At 48.2% G+C, this 13,849-nt stretch overlaps 1 protein-coding gene across 1 annotated transcript; it reads left to right on the forward strand.

The window, feature by feature from the left end:
• Nucleotides 1-1,892: 1,892 nt before the first annotated feature.
• Nucleotides 1,893-12,828, forward strand: SDE2 (SDE2 telomere maintenance homolog). The gene is made up of 7 exons (XM_045860891.1): nucleotides 1,893-2,046; nucleotides 5,727-5,844; nucleotides 7,062-7,173; nucleotides 7,722-7,891; nucleotides 8,667-8,781; nucleotides 9,942-10,449; nucleotides 12,276-12,828. The coding sequence occupies exons 1-7, from the start codon at nucleotides 1,927-1,929 to the stop codon at nucleotides 12,495-12,497; spliced, it is 1,365 nt and encodes a 454-aa protein (XP_045716847.1). The 5' UTR covers nucleotides 1,893-1,926; the 3' UTR covers nucleotides 12,498-12,828.
• The last annotated feature ends 1,021 nt before the right edge of the window (nucleotides 12,829-13,849 follow it).

A 13,849-nucleotide genomic window follows, 5' to 3' on the forward strand; every position in this document is an offset into this window, starting at 1 on the left:
GGAAATAAACCTAGGAGCATCGCCACACTATTTTGATAGTACAGGAACTGGCCCCCACCCACTCCCCACTTAGCTGTCACACTCCTACACGTCTGTGACTTCCTGTCCCTTCCCTACCTAACACTATGAAGTGGGGAAGGTGACAGCAGTTGTCTCGATTTTTCCATAACCACGGACCAGCCTGGCCACATAACACCATCTGTCTACTGGGCACCACCACAAACTCTCAGCCACCCAGATAATCAGCTGTCTTTCTAGATGTTTTTCCACTGATGTGCACGGTGTTCTTGACCATAACCCTCATTTTCAGGACCTCGCTTTCTTCACTATTTACATGAATTTAATAATGACCAGTCTAAGTTGAATTCTGCATCCTTAGGGCACAAGGTGTTACACTGGTGCAAAATTAATTTCCTCAGATGCATAACGAAAATAATTAGACCTTAGTAATTCATGAAGTATCTAATATTTATTTCATGTCTAGTTTGTGTACAGCACGGTGCTATGTGCTCCTTGTGAAGGGTTAGCAACAGATTACATAGATTACTTGGGAAATTTGTGTCTTTGAAAAGTTAATAACCATAGTTATTTCATATTTTAAATGACAAATGCCTATTCAATAGTTGGAAGTTTTTAAGTAGGAATTTAAAGGTACCAAAGAGATAAAAAGTGAGTGACTTCATTCAGATTTCAGGCTTTGGAAGGACTAGATACCCTGTTGGTAAGAAACAATGAAGCTTTTTCTCTCTCGTATTCCCCCCTGTGTAAGTGAAATAAAGACAACAGTTAGAATCTCTAATTTCACAGGCCTCTGAATTCTATTCTGTGCATACGGCCACAATTAAATGATTTCTGAATTTTTTGTTGCTTTCCCTTTGGCACCGAGTCTCATTTTGCCAAGTATCCTAACAGCAGAGAATTCGTTTCTGTGGGCCAATACATTTGTGTTGAGCAGACGCAGCTCTCTCCTAATAACCCTCCTATCTTCACACTAGTGGTTTTTAAATTGTGCAGGATTTTAGAAACACCATAACCTCAGCATATTAAATATTAAGGGGCTCCAGATTCCCAGAGCCTTAAAGTTAGGCGGTGCAAATCTGCACGAGTGTTTCCATGGCGCCGAATAAAAGTTACGGCAGGGTTTTGTGGAGCAGCATTACTGTGCGCGCGTCACTCCTGCCACTGCCTTTCACAAGGGCCCACTTACAGTGAAATATTTTGAAAACAGAGCTGAAGTGGAGATAACGCAGAGCGCGAACAGGCGGAAATAAGAATAAACTGAGCGTGTCTGGCAGAAAGCGGGAGGTTGGCAGTTTCTGCAAAGGAAGAGGATGCGTGGTAAACAGGGAGGGAAAAAACCACCCGGGGACCGTTCTTTAGAGACCTCTTGAGGTCGTTTTCCTCGCCCCTCGGGTTGGGGGAGGTCCCCAGGGCTGAGGAAGCAGCCCCCCCAAAACCGTTTCCGGGCCTGCAGCCTCTCCCCGCACACCCCCAGGGAGCAGTGCCTTCTCAGGCCACGATTCCTCGCGACCCAAAAATAACTGCACAGATGTAAGGAAAAGGGCCAAAGCCTGCGGCACGGGGGGCGGGGGGAGGTGCTTAGCTACAGCCTTATCGCTGACAGCCAGAAAGCTGGAAACCTAACCCAGCGCCAGGCTTTTATAGAGGGTCCCTGGAGCCCCGCCCTAGCAACTTCCCCTAGCAACGCCTCGCCCTGGTGCTCCGCGGTCTTATCGGCCTTCTGCAGGCTCTTCCGGTTCCCCTCCCGCTGCCAGCACGCCTCCGCGGCCCCGATCACGTGGCCGGCCTCAGGGGAGGGGCAGGGCAAACGGGAGACCCGGGGGCGGGGCGATGACGCAATCAAGAGGCGCCAGTCTAGTCGTGGCGCTTAGACACCGAGAATCTCAGTTTCCGGGACTTGGTGAAATGGCGGAGGCGGCGGCTCTGGTGTGGGTTCACGGTCCCGGCCTCGGGTGCCGGGCGGTGCGGACTTCCTTGGTCCCCTGCTCCGTCCGAGATCTTATCCACCGCCATTTCCAAGATCAGGTGAGATTCGCGGTTCTGGGAAGGAAGGGGAAAGAAGGGGACAGAATTGGGTGCGGAGAGGGACTGTTCTTGGAGGTTTTCGGTTTTTCAGGCTGAGGGCTCATGAGTTTCAAGGTGCTTCAAACTGATGCTGAGGCCTTCCTTTGTTTTGGGGTGATGGTTGTTTTGTCATCTCACAGAAAGGGGGAAAACTCCACTCCCAGATGCCTAGTCCAGCCTTCAGTCTGGCGTAACAGTTAACACTTTGGTATTGTTTTTTTTCTCACCTGTAAATGAGGCAGCTGGACCAGATGACTTTCAAGGCTCATTTCCTTACATTTCCTTACATTCATTCTTTGGTTATGTAACGTGCATTTTGTCCACTGATCAAACATTCCATTTAGCCTAGAGAAGTATGTGATATCCAAACCCAGGCGAAAGGGTGGTAAACGAGGGGAGTGAATTCATCTGGTCATTCACTGGTCGGGGCGGCCAAACACACACACGTGACCTGTTGAGGGCACTGGTTCTTAGGGCCTGTCATTTGGACGTTTTCACGAATCATTTGATGGTGTCATTTGTCCATGCATATTTTTGAAAACCTGTCATGGACTTGCAAAGTTACGTGTGTAGTTTCCTTAACTGTCAAGCAAGCCAACTTGTACGGACTAAAATATTAGATAATAAACCCGTTCAGTTATCTAAAGAATTGAGCGGTCTCCCTGAATCTGATTTTAATGTTGGCACGCGATCAAGTGTATTTTTCTTTATAACTGCCTCGTCTTTGCTTCCTTAGGCTGTTTCCTCTGCTTGTTATTTATAAGCTTAATCCATGTTTCCACCGCAGTCCCAGCCAAATCTGTACTTGGGCTGGGTCCATGTAGAAGCAGTGCGTGCTTGCAAATAATGTGGTTTTTCAGCTTCCCCATTTTTTCCCACACTGCAAGCCAGTCTGAAAACTCTCAGAACTGTTTTTGACCCTCTAAATGGGGAAATCTTTTCCAAGATAATTGGATTTTAATATCTCTGAAAATAATTCTTAACTCATGAGTACAGTTTCCAAACTTACTGACAATTGATCCAAGAAACCAGAAAAAAAATAGGATCTTAATTATGAGGAATATGGAGGAAAATAATTTTTTATTAAAAAAAAAGAAATATAAATGAATGATTCAGCCAGGTACTTAAGAAACATGACCACAACAAAAATGAACACAAAACTTATTAAAGGGTGCTTGATTAGATACTAGAACAAATAAAAATAGCTCAGGTTCACACCCATGCTTTTTAAAGCATAACTATTCTGACACCTGGTAAAGTTAGTGGTAGCTCCCTGCTGTTTATCTGACTGGGATAACAGACTCAGATAAGCCACCTGCAAGGTTAGCAGGAAACAATTTCTCCCAAGGATATGGGGGTAGTGGTGAAATATCCCTTGATATGGGAGTAATGACTCCCTTGAAAGTCTCTCTTATTCACTGGGTGACCTTGATCTCCAAAATCACAGAGTGTAAGAAACTTCATTGTTTGAAATTGTATTGCTAAGTGTGAAGCATCCCACTCTTGCCTGAGAATCTGCCACTTTGATGAAGGGCGGCACGCTGGATTTCCAGCCCAGGTGCTGGGGCTTCAGATAAGGGGTTTTTGACACAACATTCCACATTTATCTTAACTTTGTGGTTTCCAAAGAAATGAGCCTGGGTCAGTTTCCCCTTTTACAACAGCCGGGCTTTGTTTTGAGTCCTTCAGAAACCCTTGCATTTAAATTTCACCTAACTCCACCCTTCCCCTAGTCCTTTAATATCTCTTGTCTTTGTTGTTGTTGAGACACTTCCTAATTCCTCCTGCTGTGCAGGCCCCGTCCCCTGGATGGGTTAGTAAACTTGACTTTGATGGACTACCCATTTGAAGTACTTTGTAGGGCACAAATGGTTAAAAACATTTTTAAAAACACAAAATGGTTACATTGATGCTAATTTTTCTTTGTTCTTTTCTGTTAGGTTGTTGATTAAAAAGAATCTTAACAAGTAGAAAGTGCGATTTTGTTGCTCAGTTGTCTGGTTCAGTGGGCAGTTCTGTTTGGAAATGAACCGTGATCTTCTTGCCTTATAATGTCTTCTGAAATTATTTAGAACTTTGGAAATACCATAGCCATGCGGAATATAAAATAGTAAAAGAAACTAAAGTAGCTTTTAAGTTATACACTTTAAACAAATACGAGGTGTATTATGTATCTTATTGAATCTTTACAGCAGCCCTTTAAAGCAGGCAGCGTTTGGCAGACAGAAGCGGTCCTTCATGTAAACCATGTCGGTGCACATAGCCTGAGTTCCCTCCCTCCCGTCTCCTGCCCTCCCGTTTGCCTGGGAAAACTGCAGGTGATTTAATCCACTTAAACAGCATTTTGGTGAAACATCGAATCACCCAGGTGACTCAGCCCCCCTACAGCCCAGATTCAGTGCCCTATGACTTCTGTCTTCTCCCAAAACTAAAATAATCTTTGAAAGGGAGGAGATTTCAGACCATCAGTGAGAGTCAGGAAACTATGAGGGGGCAACTGATGGCGATTGGGAGGGCTGTGTGGGGGCCCAAGGTGCCTACTTTGAAGGGGACGGAGGCGTCAGTGGCCGGTGTACCATGGTTCTTGTATCGTCAATAAATGTCTTATTTTTCATAGCACACGGCAGGATACCTTCTGGACAGCCCTCATATAATTTGTTCATTACCTGTCTTGCCCCATTAGAATGTAAGCTCCGTGAGTCAGGATCTGTGTCCACCATATTATTCACTGTAGTATCTTAACACTTGAAAAGTACCTGGCAAGTAGTAGGCACTTAATATCTGTTGAAGGAATGAATGGCTCCCAGTGAAACAGCTGTGTGATGTGGTTCAGAATGTTCATAGTTTCCACTTCAGGAAGAGACCAGTAATGTATTTGTCCTTCTATTGGTGTTGAGATCTCTTCGTTCTTGATACTATAAATTTAATCATACACCTCCTAGGTCCCATGTAACTTTGGAGAATTCTCCTGTATTGTCTTAATTTTACAGCATCAGAAATTTGTTCAGAAAGACTTACCGTTTTTACAATTTCTTTTCACCGCTTGATCTGAGGATTTTTGAAACACACAGAGCGGGTTTGGGGGCACCTGGGCCTCGGCAGTGCTCGCCGAAGAGCCAGGGTCTTGTCCCGAAACGGTTAGCGCGTGTGTAGGTGGGTTTAGAACCGTATCTGTGTCTCCTTCCCTCCCCTCTTCTTGTCCTTCTACTTACACTTTTCAGGGTGTGGATTTTCACATTTAAACTTGGGGCCAGTCTTGAATTTACCTTTTTGGAAAAGTCAGGCAGCGTGCCTAGGACCTCCAGAGTCACTGGGTCCGTGCCCTCTACAGCCTTCTGACCTGCTGCTGGAGGAGAAGAAAGAAGCAGTTTTTATTTTCATCCAGAAGACAAAAAGTTCTGGTGTGTGTGTGTATATATGTATCTCCTGATTAGGTATCAGAAAATACTGCACCCAGAACACGTCAAGTGAAATGACTTTTTTTCTTTTAATAGTTTTCATTTTCAGTTAGACAAATATTCATTGAACACACACTACCTGCCTGTCCCTGGAGTAATACAAGGGTAATAAGCTAAGACCCTTCCTGCGAGGAACTCGTAATGTCTCATAAACAGCATTTAAAAAACCCCATTTGTCCCCAGGACGTCCCCGAGGAATGCTTCTTTGTGAAGTGCAACGGAGCGCCCGTCGACTCCGGGGCCGCAGTGCAGCATGGGGCCGTGTACAGCTTGGAGCCCAGACTGCGCGGTGGGAAAGGAGGTGGGTCTGGAAGCCACCGCTTGCCCAGCTGTGGCCCTCCTGCAGTCTCGAGCTGGATGTAAAAAACTCCTGGGTCTCTGGTACCCCAGCCTTCTGGTTTTCCCTTGCAGAATCCTCTTTCTTCTTACCTGGTTTTGAAGATCTTCTCTTTTGTTCTCTTTGAGGAAGATACTCTCTGCCACTGTTCCCACCTCCTCCAGCTGGGTAGCCCTGAGGCATCCTAGGCGCTAAAGCTTTGGGGAAGATTAGATGAAGAGAGATGGTCATCAGCATTCTGTCCAATCTGCCAAGGAAAGTGTGTAAAAACAATCACATCTACTTGATCAGCATTTGGTCTCATTGTATTTCCAAGGGAGGTCCAAAGTCGCTGTGAAATACAACTGCGTTTGTCTGTTGGGGTAGGTTAAGGTGTTGGTTATGTGGACACATCTAAGGAAGGAGAAGAAACTAGACTAGCAAAGACCGAACATGAACAGTTCATAGTCTTTCTCCTGATGCACTAAAATGCAGTCCCTAAGCTTTCTCAAAATCTACAGTGATTGGGTTGGTTTTCTGAGAACTGATATCTCAGATTATAATCCTCCTGCTGTCTGCAGTTATGTCAGTGAGAATGAAGTTTGTCCTATCAGGCAGCTTAAAATTGCCTTTCCTTTTAAACTGACTAAAATCTCACCATATACTTTTTAAAGCTCTTAACTTGGGAATCTTGTGCCTTCTGGCCTCACGTAAAGCCCTCTAGAGTAGCTCAGTGGAGCAGGTACAATAGTTCAGAAATACAAGAGAGAGCGCGAGAGGCATGGGGTTGAAGCAAGGCGATCAGTACTTTTACCCTTGCGCCCTGGGTTCCAATCTTGTGTTCATTTCCTTCATTTAAAAAAGAAAAGAGAAAGAGCTCTGACTGGTGTGGCTCAGTGGGTTGGGCGTCCTCTCGTGGACCAAAAGGTTGCCAGTTCGGTTCCTGGCCTGAGCACATGCCTGGGTTGCGGGCCAGGTCTCTGGTTGGGAGGTGTGTGAGAGGCAATCAGTAAATGTCTATCTCCCTCTCTTTCTCCCTCCCTTCTCCTCTCTCTAAAAATAAATAAAACCTTGGGGGGAAAAAAACAAAAAGAAAGCAGAGATCACCTTTAACCTTGTGACGGATTACTGTTGTCACGAGTTCGGCATTTGGCCGTCCTTGAGCCCTTTCGGACCTGCCTTCTCCACCTGTGTTTGCTCAGGTTTCGGGTCCATGCTCAGAGCACTCGGTGCTCAGATTGAGAAGACAACCAACCGAGAGGCTTGCCGAGACCTCAGTGGGAGGAGACTACGAGATGTCAACCACGAGAAAGCGTAAGATGCCATTTGTTTGTGTTTTTTTTTTTAAAGAAACAAACTTTTCTATCAGTGGTGATTATATATACGCCATGCATATCAGAAATGTAAACTTGAAATATTTGTGCTCTAATATGTGGTTATCAGATATTACCTTTTCCATAATATAATTATTTTCGGGTCTTAGTTAACTCCATTACAATATGCTGGTAGTAAGCGTGGCACCGCTCCTGAGGGAACATCACAGTGTAAGCAAGAGCACAGTCCTGGCTGCTGGTGTGCCTCAGTGGATCGAGTGCCAGCCTGCGCACCCAAAGGTCGCTGGTTCACTCCCAGTCTCGGCTCACGCCTGGGTTGCAGGCTAGGTTCCCAGTTGGGGGCGTGCAAGAGGCAGATGATCGATGTATCTCTCACACGTTCATGTTTCTCTCCCTCTTTTTCTCCCTTGCCCTCTCTCTAGAAATAAATAAAATCTTTGTTTAAAAAAAGAGTGCATTAGTTTGTTGGGGGAGTGTGTGTATGGATATGAATGTCCCTTCAGTTGCACGTCTCTCTCCCGTCCCCAGAATGGCCGAGTGGGTGAAACAACAGGCTGAGCGAGAAGCCGAGAAGGAGCAGAAGCGCCTGGAGCGGCTGCAGCGGAAGCTCGCAGAGCCCAGGCACTGCTTCGCCAACCCCGGCTACCTGCAGCAGTGCCACGAGATGGCGGAGCGCCTGGAGGACTCCGTCCTCAAAGGTGAGAATCGGAGCTCCTTGCTGCGGCTGGCCGGCACCCCCGAAGCCGGCTGTTCCAGACCCTTCCGCACTGCACGCAGAGAGCAGTTCTTCCGCTTCTTTGCATCACTGACCTCTGAGAATCTGCTGAAAGGTGCAGACCTCTCCCCTCCCTGTCGAGCACAGTACGTCTCGCAGCCTAGGGAAGAAAGACCACAGACCCACACAGCGTTTGGTGTCCTTGCCGCCTGAGTCCCGTGGGCCCCAGTTAAGACCACTGTGTGTGCTTTATGGGGGTGGGCTAAGTCGTTCGGGGGTGCCTGGCCCTCAGCACATGCGCTTTCAGTGTTAGGTCGGTTTTCTCAACGGTTTTAAATAAGAGTGGTTGTCACGAACGTTCATTAGAGTCCGGAGCGTTATGCTGGGTCTGTTGCAGGTACAGCTGAATGAGAAGGACTCTTTTCCATCACAAAGGTTACAGCGCCACAAGGGAGCGAGTAACGAGCACGGGGAGATGAAGCCCTGTGCTTGGGGAGGGCTGGGTTTGAACCGGCAGCCCCGAGGTTTACAAACCGGACACCGGTGCCTACCGTTCTGGCTCCGGAGCCAGAGTGCTTCTAACTTCAAATCTGTAGATTTGAGAGTCATCTCATTTTAGCCGTATTAAATTTTGATACCTTCAGAAATTTGAATTTAGAGCTTTAGATTGCAGCTGTTTTGCAATCCGGATTACTTATAATTTCTCTAATTAGACTTAGTCCTGACAGTAGGTGTGAGTTGTTGAAATCTCTGGCTAGGTATGCAGGCCGCCTCCAGCAAGGTGGTATCGGCAGAACTCGGCGAGACTCGGAAGCGGCCCAACAAATCAGAGACAGACAGAGGATGCAGCGCCGCCAAAAGGACGTGCTTTTGGTAAGTGTGTCCCTTTTCGTTCCAAATGGGTCCTTGGGGACTGGCAGGGTGTGTCCTTCTTGCCTCGGCGGCACAAACGCGTCTCTCGGTGATGCCTGACGGGCGCCCAGGACTTTCCTGGGAGCTTCGGCCTTCGGAGCCAGGACTGCCACCCTGCACACGCCGGTAACGGTTTCCGCTGCGGGTGCCGTTAGCAGAGCCTGAAGCACAGTATTTGTCCTTACCGTGAAAGATCACAAAAACTGCTTTATCCTTGAGTCACTACTTGGTGTCAAAAGAGTTAACTTTCAGAAATCCCCGGTGGAGATACCGGGGCTGTACCTTCCAGGCGGTTCTGCTTTTTCTGGGGTTTTCCCAGTCATGACTGAGGTCTGCGGCCACTTTGCCAGGCCCTCCGCACCGCCTGGGCACTCGGGGGCCTGAAGCACAGCAGCACCTGATCTTACCTGTTCTTCTGGTAGCTCTCCCGCCCTTCCCGCTGGCCCTCTGGTCACCAGCCTGGCTCCCTCGGGCCACGTTCTGGATAAGTCCACATGGGTCTTGCTTCCTCGTGGGCTTCCCCTTTGAGGATAGAAAGATAATTATTAGCCAAAGATCACCCTAAACGTTTCCCACGTGCCCCTTTGCAGTTAGTTCCCTCCCCCGGCAACCACTGATTGCAGGTACAGTGTTTGTTCCTGTGGTTTGTCTGTTCCGGAGTGGCCCGTAGCCTCTGTGTCTGGCTTCTTCCACTTACAGAGTGCTTTTGGGCTCCGTCGGCGGGATTACGTGTGTCAGTAATTCATTCCTTTTGTTGCAAGTACTACTGCTGCACAGTGGGGCTGTACCGCAGCTGTTTATCCATTTCCAGTTGAATGTTACCTAACAGTGGAAATCCATGCAGTGTAGGGGGAAAGGCTTTAAATAAAACCTGTGTCGTTCTATGAGAGTCACAACTTAAAAAAGGAGATCCTCTTGGGTCCTTGGAGTGGTTGGTTCCGGTGCTGAATTTTTTTTCTTCTCTTTATGCTTCTGGGGTATCTTTTTCTGAAACTTACCTGCTCTCTGTCTCAAGCCAGCTGATACTTTCATGCGGTCAGAGTCTGATTCCTGACCAGATCGCAGCCCCTCTGTAAGGAGAAGCTGTGAACAGCACTGACCCGTCCTGTCGTGTCTGGCAGGTTGGGCACCGATGGCCTGGAGGCGGCCGAGGGATCCGGCTCCGGGAGCTCAGATGATGACAGTGAAGAGGCACCTGGCACTTCAGGAATGAGCTTTCCGGTTCCAGAAAATGGCAGTGGCGGCGTTGCGACGGCCGCTGAGTTTCCCAGCAGCAGTTCTCAGAAGGCAGGAGTACTGGGTGCAGGCTGCAGCTCGCTGGGAAAGCCGCAGGGCCCCTCGGCTGCCCTGAGGAGTGGAGCTGCAGAGGGCAGGCATGCTCAGCCGGGATCGGCGCCTGCGGAGCTGCGTGCAGAAGGGAAGGCGGAGACACAAACGGAGAAAACCCAGGGGGAAGCGGGGGCAGACAGCGGAGGACCCGCGGACGAGCAGGCAGCTGGGACTGGACTGCGTGCAGAGAGAGAGACGGAGGACGCAGCCCAGGGGGAGCCCGCTGCCCAGGCCGCACCCGCAGAGGAGAGGGGGCACGTGCCCCTGGCCCAGCTGGAGGAACGCCAGTCGGGGAGCACGGTACGTCGTTTTGGGGGCCGCCGTCTAACGTGGCGAAATCAGTTTAGTCTCCACAGTAAGTCATGAGAATGTGCTTCCCCCATCAGCTGCTTAGTGGGAAGGAAGCTCGTTTACCAGTCAGCAGTGGAGAGCAGATCGAGGATGGGTAAGCTCGCCTTGACCCCTCAAAATCCTTCGACTTTTTTTTAGCTCCAGAATTTACATATTTTTGCCACTAGGTGGTGTCCTTTCATGAATTCTAAGGTGTGTTTTCAGTTTTTAATCTCTGAATTTGGATGTGTATCACATTAGAGCGTAATTGTATTATTTATCCCTTCTTAGTAATACAGACAACAGTAAGGCATATTAAGGTAGGTGGTGCTTTAGACCTGGTGAAATGTGCTCGTTTTCATGTCGTGAGACTGGTTACTCAGTGTTGCTCTTTCCTGGGACAGTATTTGAACGTGCCCATCCGCTGGCTGTGACGATGGTCACTGTAGAAGAGGAGCAGCTCGACTTTAATTTACCAGTGAGCCTTTACGTCCCACACTTAGCCTTGTAAACATTTATTTTCACTGGGCGCATTCTCCCTCTAATAGTCGGTTATTTGCTGCCTTCAATGGACTGACTTCCAGGAAAAAAATCTTGGATGTTTTAATGATTTACTTTTCACAGCAGATAAAACTTGAACGACTTGGCGTCCTTTAATGGACGCGAAGCCTGTTACTTGTTTGACCAGCACCTTCCCGGCCCCCAGGAAAGAGGCAGAGACGCACAGGTGGCCTCTTCTCGGGAGGGCGATGGGGTTTTCTGTGTCAGGGGTGGGCAGTCGACCGTCACGTCCTCCCTGGAGTTGTGACGTGTCACTTTTACGTTCCTTGTATACATTAGGGGCTTTATCCTGACCAGAGTCTTAAGGAAAATGAATAAAGGAAGATGAAGTAAAACCTGATTGGGCTTTCAGCCCCGGAGCCTTCAACCGCGGAACATTTTGTTGTTGGCCTTGCAGCCGTAGCTCTGGTGTTCAGAGCAACCGGGAGTGACTCTCCAAAGAGTCTTGAGTGGTGGTCTGGGATTTGGCCGCAAATAGTGAAGCCAAGCAAGGTTCTCTCCAGAAATCTAAGAAAGTGGCTTTGAAAAAAAATTAAACAGGAAGATAAAAAGTCTGTCCCTAGCTCTCCTCAATGTCTTAAAAATAATAAGTTACTGTGTGAAAGTGCACCCTAAAAACCCTCGAATGTGCATGTGTTCGCCTGCCGGTCGCAGGCCGTCCGTCCGTCAGCGACGGTGTTAGTCTGTCCCCCAGTCGGGGGGGCTCCGGGTTGGGGGGACGGCTGCAGGCCTGGTGGACAGCATTTGCACTCGCTGTGTCTCTGAGTGGGGACGTGGACAACCGGCCGTAGTTACTCAGTCAGAATAGAAAACGTGAGGAGCGTGGGATTCTAGAGTCACAGGCCCGGGAACCTCGTTAACGTGGAGCTTTATTGGGGGCTGCTCTTCCCTGTGGCCGCGGTGTGGGGGTGGTCAGGTGTGGCGCTGTTTTAGTTCTCATTGGGGAAGCCAGAAAAGAATGTCCTGGAACCGTTTGTGTAATATTAAGGCTCTTAAATGTAGGACTCCTGTAACTTCTGTTCCTGTTCTGAAGGGTTATTGTGCGTCTTCAGAATGTCTGTGGAAAAGCATTTAGATGATTATTAAAATGCAATAGTGAGAGAAGGCAAAATAGCGGAAAATTCCTTGAGAAATAGAATGTAGCTGGCAGTTAAAGCCTTATTCAGAGAAAGAAAAAGAAGCCTGTTTTAAATACATTTTTTTTTTCCTTCTTTTTTCTTTTGTCCCCTTCTCAGGCCGTTGAACAGGAATCTCTGGATCTGCTGGCCTTCACCTCTGCCGCAGAGATGGAGTCGCTGGGCCTGGAGAAGCTCAAGGGCGCGCTGTCGGCCCTGGGGCTGAAGTGTGGGGGCACCCTCCAGGAGCGGGCGGCGCGGCTCTTCTCCGTGCGGGGCCTGGCGCGGGAGCAGATCGACCCGGCTCTGTTTGCCAAGCCGTCGAAGGGGCGGAAGAAATGAACTCCATCCGAGCTGGTCTCCCAGTTCCTTCCAGTCCGGCCTTCACAGCCTGCGTGATGTTGACTCTTGGCCGTTATTCCTGCTGATAGTCAAGCTGATCTTTTTCCTTTTTTTGGAGAATTTTTGTGAGTTTGAGTCAAACTGAAGATCTAGGCCAGGGAGCAAGAACGCAAATGCTCCCGAAGCTGACTTTTTAATAACCCAGTTCTGACTACGCTCTTTCCCATTATTACATTTACGGAATTCACGTGTGAAACCACCCAGGCCTGATGTTTTTGTGGGAACGTTTTTTAATAACAAACTTAATTTAATAAACTTAAAGCTGTTGAGATTTTTCGTTTCACCTTGTGTCATTAGGTAAGTTGCATTTTCAAGGAATTTATGCAGTTGACCCAGGCTGCAGACTCGGGGACGCGTGTAGAGCCGCGGTGGTGACTCCGAGGGGGAGGGAGACTGGTGGTTCCCGTCACGGCACCAGCAGGGTGTCCGTGTGCGTGCAGGTGTGGTTCTCACACGGAAAAGAGCCAGTCGGTGGAAGGTCTCGGGCAGAGTGGGGCAGCAGGTAGTCATTTCAGAAATTGCATGGCTATTCAAGGAGATCACAGGGCTTAAAGTCTTAGAGAAAGAAAAACATTTTCTGGGATGCCGCAATTTGCCAGCTGTGGGTTGCAGCAGGTGGGACTTTGTAAGAGTGAGTAAAATACACAGGCTCAAATTGGGCTTAATCTGTCATGGCGGCACGGACGTGGCGTTTGATCCTAGATGTCTGCGGGAAAGAGCTGTTTCAAAAAAGAAGTGTATTTATTTTATCTTCACCCGAGATGCAGATACACACATACACACACACATATTTATATTTTTTAGATTGATTTCAGAGAGAGAGGAAGGGAAGGAGAGAAGCATTGATGTGAGAAACATCGGTCAGTGGCCACCTATATACATACTGACCAGGGATTGGACCTGCAACCCAGGCATGTGTCCAGACCGTGCCTAGAACCCGCAACTTTTTGGTGTATATGGGCGACACTCAACCAACGGAGCCACCTGGCCAGGGCTATTTTTTTATTTTTATTTTTTTAAAGATTTTATTTATTTATTTTTAGAGAGGGAAAGGAGGGAGATAGGGAGAGAGAAACATCAGTGTGCGGTTGCTGGGGGTCATGGCCTGCAACCCAGGCATGTGCCCTGACTGGGAATCAAACCTGGGACACTTTGGTTCCCAGCCTGTGCTCAATCCACTGAGCTACGCCAGCCAGGGCTAAATTATTATTATTATTATTTTTTAAAGATTTTATTTATTTTTAGAGAGGGAAGGGAGGGAGCGAGAGAAACATCAATGTGCGGTTGCTGGG

This window comes from Phyllostomus hastatus, unplaced genomic scaffold, assembly GCF_019186645.2.
Source record: "Phyllostomus hastatus isolate PE091 unplaced genomic scaffold, TTU_PhHast_1.1 phas_contig_148, whole genome shotgun sequence".
Classification (NCBI taxonomy): Eukaryota; Metazoa; Chordata; class Mammalia; order Chiroptera; family Phyllostomidae; genus Phyllostomus; species Phyllostomus hastatus.